The 19,228-nt window shown below is 47.8% G+C and overlaps 1 protein-coding gene across 1 annotated transcript in view; it reads right to left on the reverse strand.

Moving 5' to 3' along the window:
- Positions 1–19,228, reverse strand: part of LOC138520949 (AMP deaminase 1-like) — a 2,571,753-nt gene that overhangs the window by 2,040,807 nt on the left and 511,718 nt on the right. Inside the window, exon 4 of the mRNA XM_069633401.1 lies at positions 1,723–1,917. Coding sequence (XP_069489502.1) covers positions 1,723–1,917 — 195 coding nt within the window. The remainder of the gene's footprint in view (positions 1–1,722; positions 1,918–19,228) is intronic.

Genomic DNA, 19,228 nt, shown 5'->3' on the forward strand with positions numbered 1-19,228 from the left:
AGGTGTACCCACAGCATACGGTTGTTGGGAAGGCTCCAGCCAGTCTGGTCGGCACTTCTCCACACTACCATATATGGAACTTCCACCCAACAGCCAGTCAGGGGGAAGGGACAGAGTCAGGGCTTCCCGGACTTTGGGAAAACCAAGGTAACAGGCGATGGAAGGCAAGAGGCCATGGGGGCTATCTTGTCTCCATCAGGAATCTACCGATTCCACATGACAGGTCCTGGGCATCCCAAAATGGAGGACGTTCAGGGCACCAGTCAATTCCGCACAGAGCTGCCACCAGCCCGTACCCTGCTCTGTGGGCCACACACAGGTGCCCAAAAACATACACTAGGGGCACAGGGTTGTACCCCCCCACCCATGGGTGCCATATGGGTATCCCATGGGTCTGTACACCAAACCAAAAGAGAGAGCTGCACCCCCAGGACTCCCACATGAACTCCTGCACGGAAAACACGACAGAACACACAATAAAAAGCAGTAAAGGACAAGGAAATGGAGGCCCTGTCCCTCCGACACATTTCCAGCATCACAGTAATGACCCCACCAGATTAACTATGGGCCTCATTACACGGACGACGGTAACCATAGCGCTATTAGTGCCATGGTTGCCGCTGGTATTTTACCGAGTCCGCCATGGTGAATGGCGGAATTACCGCCCTATTCCAAGGTGTGTGGTGGCGGTAATTCCCCATTCACCATGGCCCTTCCCCATTCCCATTTTTGCCCCCATAGGGCTCAATGGGAATGGGGAAGGCAGTAATTACGGTACTGCAAATTGCGGTACCATAATTACCTCCTAGGTCCCTTTGCAGGTCCCGTCCTTAACGGCTGGTAAAACCAGCCATTAAGGTAGGGTCCCACAAAGGGACCTCGTAGTAAGGCGGTAAGGGTTTACCGGCACTGGTGCCCTTACCGGTACCGGTAAACCCTTACCACCGTCCGTGTAATGAGGCCCTATGTCTTATCAATGTGCATGCCTCATTCTTAGTGTGAATAGTTTAATGCATACTATAATTTTACACTGGTTGAAAAGTAATATTACAGTTGACTGTATTGCATAGCAAATGCATTCTATACACACTTGTTGTAACACATCATTAACAGTTTAAATTAAATACAAAGAGGAAAAAGGTGTATGAGTAACTTGCATTCAGAAAAAAGAAAACACTTTGGTGACTGTTTAAGCAATTTAGACTCACTTGGCATTGTTAACTTGAAAAAAACATGGAAACTGCAATGCAAGAAAACAAATAAAGTAAAGTTGAAATGAGGTAAAGAATAAAGAGTGAAATGATGTTTAGCAATGGGACGAACAACTGTTAAATAAAACATGGGAAACAACAGAAAGACAACTATATTTACATGTTATTTAATTTGTTAGTATCTATTATTGACACAAATGAGGGAGGAATTAGTGTTTGACTTACTTTTACCAAGGTACCCACATTTCAAGGTATTTGATTCAAAGAATAAGTGGTGAAATGTAAAAAAAGAAAAAAGCATTCTGAGACCCACCCCGATGCTGGTGACTATACAAAGCATAATATATCATTTCAGAATATGGCCACATTTAAACAGTGAAACATTGGTTTATTGCCTTAGATAAATCCCCCATGTAAATGTACTCAAACAACATTCACACACACCCCGATGCACTCACATACATTAGATCAAGACTGTGCTATTGTCAAGCAATACTAAAGCAATACTTACAGCATGAACATCAAGGGAATCCACAGTCAAGTAATTAGGAGTGAGTTTTAGTTTATCAAAAATATCTTTCAATGTTTTTGTCGTGCCCTGAGAGCTGTTAACAATTCGATCTGGCTCTACCTTATACGAATGCTTGATATAGCTGAGGAGATGTTGTGCGCTCATGCAGGCAGCGGCATGAATGTGCGTATCAACCTAGAAAATAAAAAAACGTCAAAGAAAACATTTCAAATGGCATATGTTCAATAAGAACAGGTTACTGAAGAATGTTTCAAATAATATTTTTTAAGGAAATTGAAATCTGGAGTAGTAAGCATAACAGACAACCTAAAATACAACTCAATTTAAAGAATTTTCATACAGTTAAATTACATTTTAGTTTAGTGAAAAATGATAGGAAGCAAACAAAAAGAAGTCTATCCAAAACTAAGGCCTGCATATGGGAACCTCAAGGGGTATGGTAAAGTTACACATTTGTAATAGCAGTATTTTAGTCATAAACGTGAAACATCTCAACCTATGTGCAAAACCCGAGAACACTTTTTATAATAAAGAAAAAACACTGCAGAATAATCAAAGACGTCTTCATTTACTTAGGGCTGATAATTATACAATACGAGTCACACTAGTACTGCTTTAATTTCACTTTCCATTTCATTTTGCTTTTTAAAGAAGTACAAAACAGGAACCTAGCTGGGAAGCAACCATTTGCTCTGCAGCAAGGAAATACATTAATAGGATACATTATGTGTACATTTAGGACAGATTATCAAGAGTACAATAGGAATGACTTAGAAGAGCAGGGGTGGGGGTTAAGGAGGCGGCCATCCCCCTTCGTACTATCCACCATATCGCAGCCGCAACAAGAAAACAAACCACACATTGGGCCTCATTATACCTTGTGCGGAATGGGTTTAACGGCGCCGGCAGCTGTTAAACCCACTCCGCACTATTATTTGGTCCTCTCGCGGGGACCCGCTCTGGACAGCTGGTTTTTCCAGACGTCCATAGCGGATCACGCGAGGGGACCAGGGAGCTAACAACGGGCCCGTTCGTAATGGGCCTGTTGTTAGCTCCCTCCCCATTCCCATTGAGCCCTATGAGGGCTCGAATGGGAATGGGGAAGGACCGGGCCCGGGTTCCCTGAAGGAGGAAATACCGGGCCCTCCATACTCGGAATGGCCCGGTATTTCCCCATTCAGGGAACCCGGACCCGGACACGATTTTGGAGGCAGCCATGCCCTTACTAAGGGCATGGCTGCCTCCAAAGTCGTAATGAGGCCCATGGTCTCTGTGAGGAACCCATGGTATCAAAAGTACGGAAACAACAGAGTGATGCAAGTTTTAAAATCTTTATTGATTGGTTTTAAAAGGTTTGGAGACTTCCTATCCGGCACTTATCACTAAATTGTGAGCAAGCTCTACCATTAAATAAAAGAACACAGCCCTAGTAAAAATAAAGAAGTATCTTATAACCCTATTGCTCGCCCTAAGTTTATACAATAACTAGCATAGCACTCACAAATGTCACATAGGCCCAACCGGTTCACCTTGTTCGGGCTTGAGCCTGTTAGTTTCAATAGTTTACAACAGGCTTCCCTCTGTCGGGCTCGAGCCTATCTCCTTCAGACACATTAATCACTACCGACTTCCCTCTGTCGGATGCGGGCCTGCCACCATGTGTAATTCACTTCAAGTTTCCCTCGAAGACGTTCAATACTGCACAAGCTGGCGCACAGCTCTGCATGACCACTTCGAATCGGCTTTAACAAAGTTCACATAGGTTTTTCTCACAGGCCCCTCTAGTTTCTGGCTACAGAAACACTACGTCCTTGTAATGCTTTCACTTCACAACGTACAGTTCGCAAGTTCACATAAACCTTTGCCAAAAGCACCATTGAACATTTTGTGACCTTATTGCATGGTATTTCCTACAATGCACCTCTTCTCTGGGTCCTTTTTGGTTCTCGGGGGTCACTCCCATTCCTGGATAACCTCCCAGACTAGGTGTTCTTCTGTGGTGGGTCCTCGCGGCCCTTATGGATCAATCCCTGGTTTGGAGGCCTCCCCAATGCAGGTTCCTGTCTCTTGGCTCTGTGTCTCCCACTTTTCTCTGCCGAAGCTGCACACTCCTGAGTGTCCCTTGCCTTATTTCTCTGGGAAATGTCAGACTGAGCAGTGGTTCCCTTTGGATATGTGGAATTGGGGTCAGGGTCTTCGTCACCTGCCCCTCAGACCCCTCTTGGGTTGACTGTGGACCCAATGGAGTAAGCACTGCCCTTGGCCAACAGAGTGCAGGCTGCGCATTTCCAGCTCTGTGGAGGCTCGGCTCCCCTGCCACGCTATAGCCCTTAATAAGTACCGGTGCAGTGTTTCTGCACACCACTCTCCTGAGGCCACCAGCTCCTGCTTCCTTGTGTTTCTGTGTCTCCTGACTGGGCAGTAACCCTTGTGAGTGTTGACTGAGTGTTGGCTGGCATTTGTGTTTTGCTTGCTGTTGGAATCCAGTCTGCCTTCCCTGTCTATCAGAAAGACTTAAACAGCCACCCGTCCGCAGAACGTAGAAGAGTGTTGGCTGAGTGTTGGCCGGCATTTTTGTTTTGCTTGCTGTTGTTTTGCTGCTGCTGCTGGAATCCAGTCTGCCTTCCCTGTCCATCAGAAGGTAGAGCTCTTTTTGAGAAACACTTACACAACCACACATAACTTGATGTTCAAAGCGCACATATACCCCTGGGTCAAGAGCGCTATACAAATAAATAAACAAACAAACAAACAAACAAACATACGCGCAGCGTAGCAGAGTGTTGGCTGAATGCTAGCTGAGGAGTAGCACGATCCAACTTGATGGATCCTCACCCCGATACTGGACGGCAGAAGCAAACCCACTTACAGGCGCGCCTACAGAAAGTTGAGCAGCCCGAGGCGATGGATGTTTCCCCTCTGAGGGAACTGGAGGAGGAGCTCTCAAAGTGACAAGGTAATTTACAGCTCTTAGCCCTCGAACAGCAGAGGGCTCCCCCCATAGCGGCATCTATTGCAAGGGAGCTCCTCCTCCCTCATTGTTCAGCTTTTCAGAGCGCCTCACAACCACCCACAGCGCTTGTTCGCCTGCAAATCCTTCAATCCTTCCAGAAGAGGGGCTGAAGACGCGAGGAGAGGAGGATGCAATGGCCATTTCCGAGCCAGTCACTGCTAAGCAAAAACCTCTCCCAAAAGACTGCTTCTGCTTGAGAACCTCAGTCTGCCGTGGGCAAAACAAATGGGAATAGACCGCCCCCAGCTGTGAAAAAAAGATCAAAGTCCGTAGCAGACGTGGCACTCTAAAATGGCATTTCAGGCCTTTTTACAACTTCAAGTTTTTGCTTGAATGCTGAGAGGAAAGACCCTGCCGGCACGCGAGAGCCAGAGGGTGAGACACAGAGCCGTACAATCCTTTTAAACGTCTACTGGAATCCAGACTCACAGGAATCAAGGTCCTTCATTGACAGAGTGATGTCTTGGGTAGATTTTGCGTATCACATAAATCCAGAGCCCGCAGTGATACTCTGCAGGGATTTAAATATAGATTGCCTGAAATGGTGCCATCGAGACGAGAAGTACATCAAGGGGGGAAATGGCCACCAACCCCAGAGAACTAAGGACTGGCTGGATGCTATACAAAACAGAGGACTAGTCATGTTCAACGGTCAAACCCCAGGAGATATCATGGGCGCCCCGACCTGGCAAAACAGCTACAGAAGTGCTACTTTGGACTATTTCTTTGTTTCAAGCAATATAGGTGACTCGATACCACAACTGAATGTATCCCCTACTGTACACAGCGATCATAATTTGATAATTCTAATCAAAAGTGCCCGAAACAAAAAGAAAAATACATTCTGGCAGCAAAAGGTGGAGGTTGAAGGAGGAAGAGAAAGACTGAGGCCTGAAGTGATTCCACGCTTGACAGAACACCTTCTGGCATGGCAGTCAAGACCCGAGGCGCGGGTGGAATACGACTCTGTTTTTGCAATGTTTAGAGAGAAGTCTGCTAAAAACAGCAACCCGCACTTCAAACCTTTACATGCCTATGATAAAGAGGTGGTAACATAGAAGAGCCTACTACAGAAAGACCTAAGGAAACTCAGAGCCTCTCCGCTGAGGTAGATCCTGATTAAAAAACAAAAACAAAAATACAAAAATTGTCTGATTTCAAACAAAGCCATAATGTACCAAATCAATGGTGAAGCAATGCTCAGAGCATTGGCGAAGAATAACACTAAAACGCTGTGGCAGATCATAAACAAGGAAAACTCTCCCATCTCCTCTCTTCAGCTAAATCCGATAACGGAAAATACCTGGCTGATTTATTTTGGGAAGCTATATTCATCTCACAATCAACATGAGGAAGACCCATCACTCATACCAAGACAGACATGGAACATCGAACTTGATAAAGAGGAACTTCCAGCTCATATAAATTATAGGTTACTCAACGTAGTGACTAACGTACTCTTAGTCCCCTTTCCTCCATACTACATGGGGCGTCCCTTCCTAGGTACACCAGAAAAAACCTTCTTATCCTTTAAATGTAGAGGCACACGGGTGGTGCGGCCCTGGGAGCATGCGCTGCCTGACTCCGCCCTCCGCCGCCTCACCTCAGTCCCCATAGATGCGTCAACAATAGATTAACATTGCCTAATGACACCAGTTTTATTAGGGAGGAGGATAGTGGGACGTATGGAGGAAAGGGCACTATGGACTAAAAGTATGTTAGTCACTACAGTGAGTAACTTATAATTACTCTTACATCCCGTCCCCTCAGGGTCATCTTAAGCACTTTTGAGGCCCTGGGCACGGACATCTTTGGGGCCCCCCTCCACCAAACCAAAGGAATTAAGAGATCAAGAATACTGGTCGCGCCCCCCACCCGTCGTGCTCGCAACCTATAGGTTGATATACTGTCTCGCATTATAATAAGCACGTTTACTCCCTTTAAGTCCCCTTGCCCTCTTCATTCTTGCTCTAATCAGAATGATAAAGAAGTAGCATTGAAGACCAAAATTAGCAGTTTACAAAGGGGTAACGGTTCTAGTACATACAGGATACTTTTTATGAAGAACATCCAGTAAGGTAGATGTAGTATTAATGCAGAACCGTATGTAAAAGGTACATGCAACCCATGATAGAGAGATAACTCACATTAGTTGTCTCACAGAATGCAAAAGTGCTCATGCATGGATAGAGCCCACCAACTGGAAGGAAGGAGAACGCTACACATACCGTAGCATGGATAGTGGAGGCTGATTAGAAGCTACCAGGAAGGTGTCTTTATCCAGACAGACTGAGATTAGAAGTGGGATTTGGTTTTCAAATAGTGTTGCAATTGGATATCAAAGGAACAAATGCCTGTGGTGTGCGATATAAATATGCTCACTATTAACACAGTGAAATTATGAATAAGGCGTTTATGAAGATCAGACCATGAGAAGGAAATCACTCGGAAGGGCTGACAATTTTGAAAGGTTTAGGCACTGGCAATATTGAGAGGTTAGGTAATACAAGATTAAATGAGATGCCCAGGATCACACATTGGTAAAGGGGTGAAGCTGGAATTTGTGCCAACTCTGTAATTTCTGCATTTGAACACTTTCTTTTCCAGTTCTTACCATGAACTAAAACAATCTCATTTTATTAAAAAAATGGTCTTGGAAAGTACACAAATCACATTACCAAACATGACCATTTTGAAACAAAATATTATGGAAGGGTGTTATGCAAATTGGGGATTTTTATCGCTTCATTCTCTCCAGCATCAAGGAAAGTATATAAGTACCAGCATACCAATCGATGTGATTTAACACATTTAATCTGAGTTTGACTTTTGTATTTTAAAGCTTTAAATACTTCCAAAACAATGGCTTTTGATATTTTCATGTATAAACGTGCATAAAAACTTTGACTTTTTATGCACAAACCGTTTTTTGTGTCATACAAGCAGAACTTAAAATATGCTTGCCTGAGGCCTGCAACATATGGTCTGCTCTCTTTTGTCTACCAACCCTTCCACCCAAATGGCCTACATAAGAAGAACGATCAAATAGTGGGCAAAACGATACCAGCAGCATGCAAGAAGGCAAACCTCACAGAAGACAGCACAGTAATGTAAGATATAGTAGACGATATGACCAGGATCACTGTATTGTCTGCTGGCAAATCCAGGAAACAAACATGAACGCTGTCGTTCCATAATCTTGAATTTTGATACTTATTCATCTCTTGGACTAACAGTTTATGCCATCGTTGGATGCGATTGCCTAGGTTTTACAACACCCCATCTGAACAAACCAATTTCTAGACCTTCACCATACGGATGATGGGCCTCATTACGCTGTAGGAGGTAACCATGGCGCTATTAGCGCCATGGCTACCCCCTTACCGCATTCCGGGTCTGTGTTCCCGGAATAGGGATTTACCGGGTCATTCTGACCATGAGGGACCCGGTAAATTCCCATTCCGGGAACCATTCCACATTCCCATTTGAGCCCCCATGGGGCCTTGGCTCTGACCGCATGAGCGTGCATGTTAGCCGGAAGTGGCTTATGCTGTCCCTCATATCCTTCCTTGATGGCCATCCATCATGCTATAGAGGCCTTGGATGCCTGATACCCAGGTCTTGACCCGCCGAATGTGACAAACAGTGCGTCCGACTTGCAAAAGCCCATGGTCCTGTCCAAGTAGAATTTTAGAGCACGCCTGACATCGGGGCACTGCAGAACCCTCTGAGTGTCGTCCTTTGGTTCAGCAAAGAACGTAGGCAGCATTATTTCCTCGTTTTGATGGAAAGCAGAAGGTACCTTAGGAAGGAATACTGGGTGTGTCCACAGGACTACCTCATCCTTGTGGAAAGTAGAATAGGGCTCTGAGGCGAGTAGCGCCTGAATTTCGCTGACTCTATGAGCCGAAGTGAGGCCAACTAGCAAGGGCGTCTTGATGGTGACCAGCCTGATGTCCGATTGGCTCGAATGGTTTGGGCGCAAGGGCGCCCGACACTATGTTGAGGTCCCACACAGGGTGTGGTCCGTTGTAGGGCGGGTAGAGTCTGGAGAGACCCGTCAAATGCTTCTTGACTATCGGGTTGTAAGGGGAAAATACCTCCTCCTCCGAATTTCTGTAGGCTGCTATGGCTGCCAAATAAGTGTGGTAAGTGTCCACCTGCACACCAGAGTGAGCAAGGTGTGCAGAGAAGGAGAGCATGTCGTCCAAGGTACTTGCAAGGGGGTCGATCTCCTTAGAGACTGCCCAGTGACAGAACCTGGTCCACTTACTCTTGTACTGGGTCCTGGTAGCCTTGCTCCTTGCACCCTGTATGATTTCTAGGTCAGCCTGTGAGAGGCTGAGTGTAAAGACTGGAGGGGGGGTCTGTACTCTATATGGCAGAGGAGAGGCACAGAGGACCCCACCCAAGATTCTCTATAGGGTAGCGCTGGCTGAGCAATCAAGTCCTAGCTTCTCAGGGGGTGATGCAGGCTGGTTCTTAAGTACAGTGTAGTCCCCAAGCCCCCACAAAGGAATGCCCACACACTGTATTAGTTAAAACACAGTCTTTACATAATTAAAGGTTCAAGGTTATATACACAATCACAATAACTCACTTTGTGCTCAGTAAATCTACAATGGCAAATATATACAGTTCTAAGCGGTACCACAATTATTATTAGATTTCATTAAAGTGCATCAACTGTACGTTGGTTAAATGTCGCACAAATCACTTAATAAAGGTAACCAACAACAGACATAGGAGGAAAGCAGTTGGTTAGAACAATTGGCAGAATACTGGCCTCTTAAGTTAAACAAAGTTCTGTGTGGAGATCCCCCCACCTGGGCAACCTGTAAAGTAAAGATATATCACAAGCCCAGTCCATATATTGTTCTATAAGTCTTATTTCCTTCTATAATGTTTCTACCATCCCAGTGTACCTCGAATAGCAGAGTTCTACGTCGGGTCGTCGACGGATCCTTCTTGAGCGGCTCCCTTTAAAGCAGGAGCCACAGATCGTCGAGATCCCTCGAAGAAAGTGAACTCGGCGTCGAGGTGGCAGCTTCGGTCCCAGCCGTGCTCGTCGACGACGATTCAAAGACGTCCTGCAAGGAAGAGGCGTGCGGGGCACCTCGATGTTGATATTTCAGGACCGCAAAGATTTTGTGAAGAACTGTGGCCCAGCAAGGGCGTCGAGTCTTCCGGCGTCTCTACGGTCATTGGGTGGCGGGAAACCTACCAGTAGATGCTCCTTGGCATGTCAACGGCCTGGCCTTCTCCGACGGGATAAGGTGGGCGGCGGTGCGGACAAGCTCATCTTTGAATCAAAAGTCTTCGGCAAAGGAGCGTGCAGCTACGGTTGGCGGGGGCACAGCATCAAACGGTCACCTCTTCTAGGCAACACGGCTTCGACGGGCCTCCAGCGGTTACAGCAAACTTGCGAACCCTGGTCAATGACGGTGGATGGAATGTCCAGTGCTTATCTTCGTTCTCCTTGGCGGTCCCAGTCTCTGGTAGGCAGCCTGTCGAGGGTCCTACTTCCAGGGTGCTTTGGCGAAGGCTAGCGGTGCTCGATGGTCCCTCGGAGCACGGGAAGAGGGCGCCTAACCAGGTCCTCTCTTGGATCAGTCTCGACGGCTTTCAGATTTCGGCGAAGGGAGACAGCAGTCAACCTTCTTCTTCAGGCTCGGCTTCAAGATTAAGCGTCAGTTTCAACTTCAGCTTCTGAACGATGTCTAGCAGTGAGAGGCCCCCAGATATACTAGCTGATCTCTTATTCATTCTGCTGGGTCACACTCAGGCAACCAATCACTCAGAAGGGCATTCAGCAGTCATCAGCCAATCAGGCAACAGTGCATTGAGGCCATTCTCCTCCCTCTCAGACACTCACAACAAGGAATGTGTATTGGGACAAGTACCCAGCCATTCAACACTACATACTGCATTCATACCAGTTTCAGGCGGGGCTGTCTCAGTCATTGTAGTTTATACTAGAAACCAGACATCCACAACAAGAAGTGTATATTGGTCACACACTCCATTCACCCAGGTCCCACCCACAGGGTGTACCCACAACATACAGTCACTCGGAAGGCTCCAGCCCGTCTGGCCTGGACTTCACAACAACACCATATATGGAACTTCCACCCAACAGCCAGTCAAGGGGAAGTGACAGAGTCAGGGCTTCCCTGGACTTTGGGAAAACAAGGTAACAGGAAATAGAAATCAAGAGGCCACAGGGGCCATCTTGTTTCCTATCAGCAATCAACTGATTCCAATGTCAGGGCCTGGGTATCCCAAAATGGAGGATACTCAGAGCACCTGTCAAATTCAGCATGGAGCTACCACAAGCCCATACCCTACTCTAGGGGCCACAAATAGGTGCCCAAAAACATACACTAGGGGCACAGGGTTGTACCACCACCAATAGGTGCCATAAGGGTATCCCATGGGTCTGTACACCAAACCAAAAACAGGAAGAGCTGCACTGCCAGGAGTCCCACATGGACTCCTGGCCAGAAAACAATACAGAACACAAATGAAAAAGGACTACAGGACAAGGACAGGGAGGCCCTGTACCTCCAACGCATTTCCAGCATCACACTGAGGTGCCCTAGCATGGCCTGCTCAAGAACCACGCTGTGAGCGCCAGTTTCTGTGGCGCAGGGTGGATGACCCTGCCACCCTGATGCGCCTGAAAATGTGCTGGGCCCTTCGGAAGGTGAATGGGGGGCCTGTCCGAGAGGTTGAGCAGCTCTGAGAACCATGGCCTGGCTGGCCACCATGGAGCTATCAGAATGACTCTGAGGTGGCAAGACTACTTTATCTTGCATATCACCCTGTGGATCAGCGGTGTGGGCGGAAAGGCGTATGCTGCCATGCCGTTCCACTGAATCTGAAATGCGTCGCCCAGGGAGCCTAGGCCCTGTCCCTGCCAGCACATGTACTGTTGGCACTTCCTGTTGTCCCAGGAGACAAAGAGGTCCAGCTGGGGGTGACTCCATCTGCTGAAGATCTCCTGCAGCATCTGGTCGTTCAATTGCCACTCGTAATTGTCCGCTGCCAGTCTGCTGAGTCTGTCCACCTCCCAGTTGGATTCCCTCGGAAGGTGGGCGGCCCTGAGGAAGATATTGTTTTCCAGGGCCCATTCTCACATGCTGACTACTAGTATGCACAGCGCAGGGGTTCTGGTACCTCCCTGCTTATTGACATAGAACATGCTGGTGGAGTTGTCTGTCTGGATGAGGACGACCTTGCCCCCAATAACCGGTAAGGAAGACTCTGAGTGCTAGCCAGATGGCCTTTAAATCCAGCCAATTGATGTGGTTATCCTGCTCCTGCTATGTCCAGAGTCCATGGATGCTGCGGTTATCCAGAGTGGCCCCCCAGCCCCCGAGACAGGTGTCCGTAGTGATGGTGACCTGCGGGGTCGGGTGCCGGATGGGCTTGCCCGTCCGCAGGTTGCAATCAATTGACCACCATGTGAGGTCCGGGTGAAGAGGAGGAGGAACATTGATCATCTCCGCCTGAGAGCCCCGCTCATGGTTCCATGATGCTGCAAAGTGCAGCTGTATCCTCCTCATCCTGAGTCTCGTGTCGGGGACAGCCAATAAGACCGGTGCCATTAGACCCAGTAGGTGTTGGTATCACCAGGCCGATGTCGCTTCTCTGCTGAGGAAGTGAGCAGTGGCCCTCCTGATGGCCTTGATCTTGTCCTCCGAGGGGAAAACTCTCTCGAAGTCTGTGTCCCAGATGAGCCCCAGGAAAGTCAGTCTCTGCGTAGGCTGCAACTGTGACTTCTTGAGGTTGAGCGAAAAGCCCAGATCGTGGAATGTGCTCATAAGAGCGTGGGAAGTGTGGTGCACCGCTTCCGGAGATGTCGCCCTGACGAGCCAGTCATCGAGGTACAGGTAGATGTAGTGGCCCTGGGCCCTGAGGAGGACGGCCATTGTATTCATCAGTCTGGTAAAGACCCCGGGAGCCCAGTTGAGGCCGAAGGGAAGCACCTTGTATTGGAAATGGTAGCCCATGATTCTGAATCGTAGAAAGAAATGATGAGGCTGCCAAATCGGGAAGTTTAGGTACAATTCCTTCAGATCCAGTGTCACCCCCTTGAGGCTGAACTTCCCAAAGTTCCTGACTTCCCTCCTTCTCCTCCTCACCTGACAGACTGGAATCTGGAGTTGAAGATGCCAAGGGTCTTTGGGCTCTGTAGTCCTTCTTCTTCTTTCTTTTTTTTCGGAGCAAACGTCTCTCTCCCAGAAGGAAGCCACAGTGAAATGCTATTAAAAAGCACAACCTGTGACCCCTCTCCCGAGAGGGACAATATGGGGAAAAAGCCCAACAGGCACAAAAAACCCCAACAGCCGAAGAGCAGATTCAGGAATCCGGCCGTTTAGATGTAGAGTGGAAAATGGGCTCCGCAGGCTTCACAGAGATGAAGGTAAGTGATAACCCTAAGTATGTAACCAAGTACAGCAACAAGTGATTGCACTAAAGCACAGAGTAGACCCGCATCAAGAGTGAATACAGACAAAGGTAAGCCTGAAGAGAGAGAAAGGGAGAAAGAATGAATGGCAATAAATGTAGTAGCACAGGTCTGAAGGGAGGAACCAGAACCGCGCGATGGAAGGAGGAGCGGAGACAGGAGAAACCGCCGGAGCAGAGCAAGACAGGAGAAACCGCCGGAGCGGAGCGAGAACCAGGTAAGCGTCGCACACAGAGGCGCACCGCTTGGATGAAACAAGAGGAAAGAGGGTTCCCCGCGGAAGGGGGTCAAGAAAGGAAAGGAAAAAGAAAACACAGCATTGTGGCAAAAGGAGAAAGCAGCAGCAACAGCTGCAAGGCTGACAGAACCAGGTTGCAACGCACAGTGTCCAGGGAAGGCATGGCTAATAAGCCTCCCTGGTCACACTGCAGCCGCAACACTAGACTGCCACTCACGCAATGCAAAAAAAAACGTGGTGGAGTCCCTAATGGCGGCGCGATCACCGTATTCAGGACCACAGGGTCCATGGTAGGCGGCGCATGAGAGTATGCCCCCACCCAGTCCAGGAACCTCCTGGTTTGCCGGGGTGAGCAATATGGAACTTCCTAAGCAGAGTATGGGCATTAATGTGTGAGGATGGTTCCTATGAATCTTTGGCTCTAGAATACCCCTTCCAATGTACCAGGTATTCAAGACAGCCCGCTTATAGCGGGAGTCACATATTTGGGATACCTCATATTCCTCTTCCAACTCCGGTGGGAGCCGTAGTGGAATAGGTCTGGGAGTAGAGCCCTGTACGGCCTCCCGAAGTAAAGAGGAATGAAAAACCGGGTGAACCCATTGCAGGCTAGGAGGCAATTTAAGACGAAATGCCACTAGGTTAATCTTTGCCACAATGGGATAGGGACCAATATAGCGAGGGGAAAGTTTGGATGGATGTGTCCAACGAGGTAGAAACTTCGTGGAGAGCCATACTCTGGTGCCCACCTTCCACTCTGGTATGTCCAAACGGTGGCGATTGGCATGAGCCTTGTAAGCCCTTTGACTCTCCAAAAGGCATCATTTGGCCGTCCGGTGGGCCTCCTGAATCTTGGCCAATGTATTTTCCACTGCTGGCAGATGTCAGGTAGCTGAGACGGTGGGCAGAATGGAACGGGGATGAAACCCGTATGTACAAAAGATAGGCGTGAGACTGGATGCCGAATGTCAGGAATTTTTATAAGCGAATTCTGCTGTCGGAAGAAGAGATACCCAATTGCCCTGTTCTTGATTGATATAGCTGAGTAAATACTGTTTGAGTGTGCCATTTAGTCATTAAGTCCGCCCATTAGTTTGGGGGTGAAATCCAGAAGATAAAGCTCATTCAATGCCCAAGCTACGATACATGGCTGACCAGAATTTTGAGATGTATAGGCTGCCTCTATCGGAGGTGATCTTATCATGGAGGCCATGTAATCAGAATATATCTTTTACGAAAACCTCCACCATTTATGCAGCTTTCGGAAGCCAGTGCAGAGGGGAAAAATGTGCCAACTTGGACAGGGTATCTATAGTCACCATGACACATGTACAGGCTTGAGATTCCGGAACGTCCACAATGAAGTCTGTGGAGATATGGCTCCAAGGATGTAGTGGTAATGAACCTTGTTCCAGCAAGCCCAAGGGCTTGGTGGTGCGGTATTTACTGCTGTTGCATACCTTACAGGACTGCACATACTTCCTAACATCAGATCGAAGTAGAAAGGCCAGTAGAAAGATCTTCAGATGAGGTCCAAAGTGCCTGATTGACCCCGATGTTCAGCAGTCTTATGATCATGACGCCAAGTCAATACTTGACGACAGAGAGACTCAGTGGGAATGTAAAACCGTTGTTCATAGAATAATAGTCCGTCCTTCTCTGTGAGTCTCTACCTTTCTTCTCCTTGCCCTGTCGAAACTGTGGCCTCCTTAACTTGTTGAAGGAAGCTGGTAACTTGGACAAACACCCGGTTTCTGGGGAAAAGTCTTGCTTGAGGTTCGAGACGGGAACCCGTTGACACTCCTTTGCGAGATAGGGCATCCGCCAGCGTGTTCTGACTGCCAGGAATAAAAGTGATCCGGAAATCGTACTGAGCAAAAAAGTGAGCCCACCGAGCTTGGCATGAATTTACACAATCAATGGTTTGAATTACTTGCAGATTCTTATGATCTGTTCTTATGGTAAATGGGTAACTGCTTCCTTGTAATAGGTGTCTCCATTCTTCACACGCCAGCTTCATGGCAAGGAGTTCCCGCTCAATTACCGAATAAGTCTGTTGACTTAGGGTAAGTGTCCGTGACAGATATGCTATGGGGTATTCCTCATGAAGTTGTTCTTGCAATAACACTGCTCCCACAGCTGCCGCAGAGGAGTCTGTCTCGAGTATGAAAGGTTTATTTGGTCTGGATGGCGCAAAATGGGAGCACTGCAAAACAGTTCCTTGAGATGGATAAAACTCTCTTCAGCTCTGGTATCCAAGACAAAAGGAGCGGAGGTCTTCTTCAAAAGGCGGGTGATTGGCAATATTACCTCTGAAAACGAGGGGATGAAGCGTCTATAGAAATCAGCCACACCCAGGAACTTCTGTACCTCTTTCATGGATGTGGGGGAGCGCCAGCTCAGAATCGCCTCTACCTTGCTTTTATCCATTTGGATGCCCTGTGGTGACAGAAAATACCCTAAATAGGGTACCGAGCTGACCCCAAACAGACATTTCTCTCTTTTGGCAAGGAGCCTGTGTTTCATTAGTCAATTTAGGACTTCTGTAAGATGTGATTTATGTTGTTGCTGGTCTTTGGAGAATATCAGGATATCATCCAGATACACAATCACTGACACAAACATGAGATCTGAGAACACATGGTCCATAAACAGCTGAAACACAGCTGGGGCGTTGACTAGCCCAAATGGCATCACGTGATATTCGTACAAACCAAAAGGAGTTCTAAATGCGGTCTTCCATTCATCACCTGAACGGATCCTTGACAAATGGTAAGCGCTGCGAAGATCCAGTTTAGTGAAGATTGTGGCTCCCTGCAACGCCTCCAAGATGTCTGTGATGAGGGGCATGGGATAGCGATCCCGAATAGTAACTTTGTTTAACCCTTGATAATCAATGCAGGGTCAGAGATCAAGGGAATCTCTTATTGGGATAAAAAACAGTGGTGCCCCGGTCGGGGATTTAGATGGACGGATAAGCCCATTCTGTAAGTTTTCATCCAAATAAGAGCAGAGAGCCTTCTTTTCTACCTGGGACAAAGAGAACATCCGACCAAAAGGAACCAGGGCATTAGGTAGAAGATCTATAGAGCAGTCCTCTGGCCTGTGTGGGGGTGGCTCCAGGGGGTTCTTTGCTGCAAATACAGTCTCAAAGGCTGAGATATCAAATGGAAGCGAGTGTGTCCCAATGGTACTGACCGGTGGAATGACGTGTGCCTTTGCCTCCATGTAGAGCAAATCTTGCAAACAAGATTTTTGACAGAATCCTGAGTCAAAACTTAGACTGTTGGTAGACCAGTCGATCCGAGGATTGTGCTTCTTGCGTAACCAGGTTATGCCCAGTATAAGTGGAAAGTTGCTGCACGGATGATATCAAACTGGATCTCTTCGGAACGTTGTTGTATAGACAGCTTCAGGTATTCCATAGTCTGCGTGATGGGCCCAGAACTGAGAGGACTACCATCCACGCCTTCCACTTTCTGATCTTCCTAGCAATCAATTATGCGTAGGCCTATCTTGTCAGCCCATATCATATTGATAAAGTTACCTGCTGCTCCACAATCCAAGAGGGCCAAAGCCTCAATCTTGCGTTGATTAAAGGTAAGAAGAACCTTGAGTACCATGAGTCGAGAATCTTCCGACTAATTAGTTGGACCAACAACAGACAATGAAACATAGGGACTGGATGTAACCCCTCAGCTTCCTGTCCCTCCTAGGACCGAGGGTTCTCTTTTCCCGACCTCCGAGAGGGGATTTCTTTGCAATTTCGTATCTGATGCTGATCGGAGCCACAATAGGCACATAACCCCAAGACTCTCCGTCTCTTTCGTTCTTCGGGGGTTAAGGATGGAAGTACCAATTTGCATGGGTTCTTCTGATCTTGTCGAAGCAGGTAACGAAGAAGGAGGGAAAGCCGTGGAAAGAGCAGGATTGCGGACTAGCCATCTCTCTTGTCTTCTTTCTTGAAGCCTATGTTCAATCTGTAAGCTGGCTGCCAATAGCTCAGAGAAAGATGCTGGTCGAGGGGATCTAGTTAACTCATCATTTATGTCTTCCTTAAGGCTGCGCCTGAATATAACAAATTGTGATTTTTCCGGCCACCCTGTCTCTGTGGCTAATTGTTTAAAAGCAGAGATATAAGTGAGAAAGTCCGCCTGGCCTTGGAGTACATCCAAAAGGTCTTCACAGGCTGAAAAAGTGATCTCGGGCCTTTTGAAATTCTGTTTCAGCCGTGTGACAAAAGCCTTGTAGTCCTGGAGTACCGGATCCACTCCGGTCACTAACGGAGTTGCCCATGCTAAGACATTTCCTGACATGTTTGAGATCATAAATCCCACCCGAGAGTGGTCTGTAGTAAAGGTATTTGGCCGGAATATGAAATGGATACTGCAAGCCTCCAAAAACTCCTTTAATCTCTTTGGAGTATCAACATATTTTCCAGAACGGAGTGCCATGGGTGGCAAATCGACTTGTCTGGGTTCCCGTACTGTAACCATCTGTTTTAGCACATTATTTTCTGTCCTTAAAGTTTGTACCTCCACTGAGAGATTCCGTACCTCTACTGAGAGGTTCTGGACTGCTGCTACCACCTCCTGTAATTGTTCAGCAGTTGCCATCCTTTGATCTAGGCGGTGTAAACTGTCAACCCCTTGAGGCTGAACTTTCCAAAGTCCCTGACTTCCCTCCTCCTCCTCCTCCTCACCTGACAGACTGGAATCTGGAATTGAAGATGCCAAGGGTCTTCGGGCTCAGAGCAAACGTCTCTCTCCTGGAAGGAAGGCACAGTGAAATGCTATTAAACAGCACAACCGGTGACCCCTTTCCCGTGAGGAACAATATGGGGAAAAAGCCTAACAGGCACACAAAAAAACAACAGCTGAAGAGCAGATTCAGGAATCCGGCCGTTTAGATGTAGAGTGGAAAATGGGCTCCGCAGGCTTCACGGAGACGAAGGTAAGTGATAACCCTAAGTATGTAACCAAGTACAGTAACAAGTGAATGGACTAAAGTACAGCGTAGGTCTGCATCGAGAATTAACACAGACAAAGGTAAGCCTGAAGAGAGAGAAAGGGAGAAAGAATGAATGGCAATAAATGTAGTAGCACGGGTCTGAAGGGAGGAACCAGAACCGCGCAATGGAAGGAGGAGCGGAGACAGGAGAAACCGCCGGAGCGGAGCGAGACAGAAGAAACTGCTGGAGCGGAGCGAGCAACAGGTAAGCGTCGCACACGGAGGCGCACCACTTGGAAGAAACGAGAGGAAATAGGGTTCCCCACAGAAGGGGGTAAAGAAAGGAAAGAAAAGAGAAAACATAGTGTTGTGGTGATCGCCGTATTCGGGATCACAGGGTCCATGGTAGGCGGCATATGATATCCAGGGAGCACATCCAGTCTCCCTTGCACAATGTCTCCTCTATGAGCGCTGGCGTAACCATCTTGAATTTTTGTAGGGAGAGGTTGAGGGTGGATAGGTCCAGCACAACTCTCAGGCCCGCCTGGTTCTTTTTCTGAATGGCAAAAATCATGGAGTAGAAGCCCAAGCCTCGCTGCGAAGCTGGGACTTCCTCCACTGCCTGGCTCTCGACGGGCGACTGGATATCAGCCAAAAGAGTTGCTGTCCCAACCTGTGGGAGTGGAGGTGTGGAGGGAGGAGAGGCAGGGATAGGTAGGCGGTACCCTGTGGAGACTACGGAGAGGATCCAGGGGTCCGTGAAATTCTGACGCCAGAAATGTGCGTGGAGATCAAGCCTGCCCCCCCACTG

The sequence above is a fragment of the Ambystoma mexicanum genome, chromosome 13, assembly GCF_040938575.1.
Source record: "Ambystoma mexicanum isolate Mex_15411 chromosome 13, UKY_AmexF1_1, whole genome shotgun sequence".
Classification (NCBI taxonomy): domain Eukaryota; kingdom Metazoa; phylum Chordata; class Amphibia; order Caudata; family Ambystomatidae; genus Ambystoma; species Ambystoma mexicanum.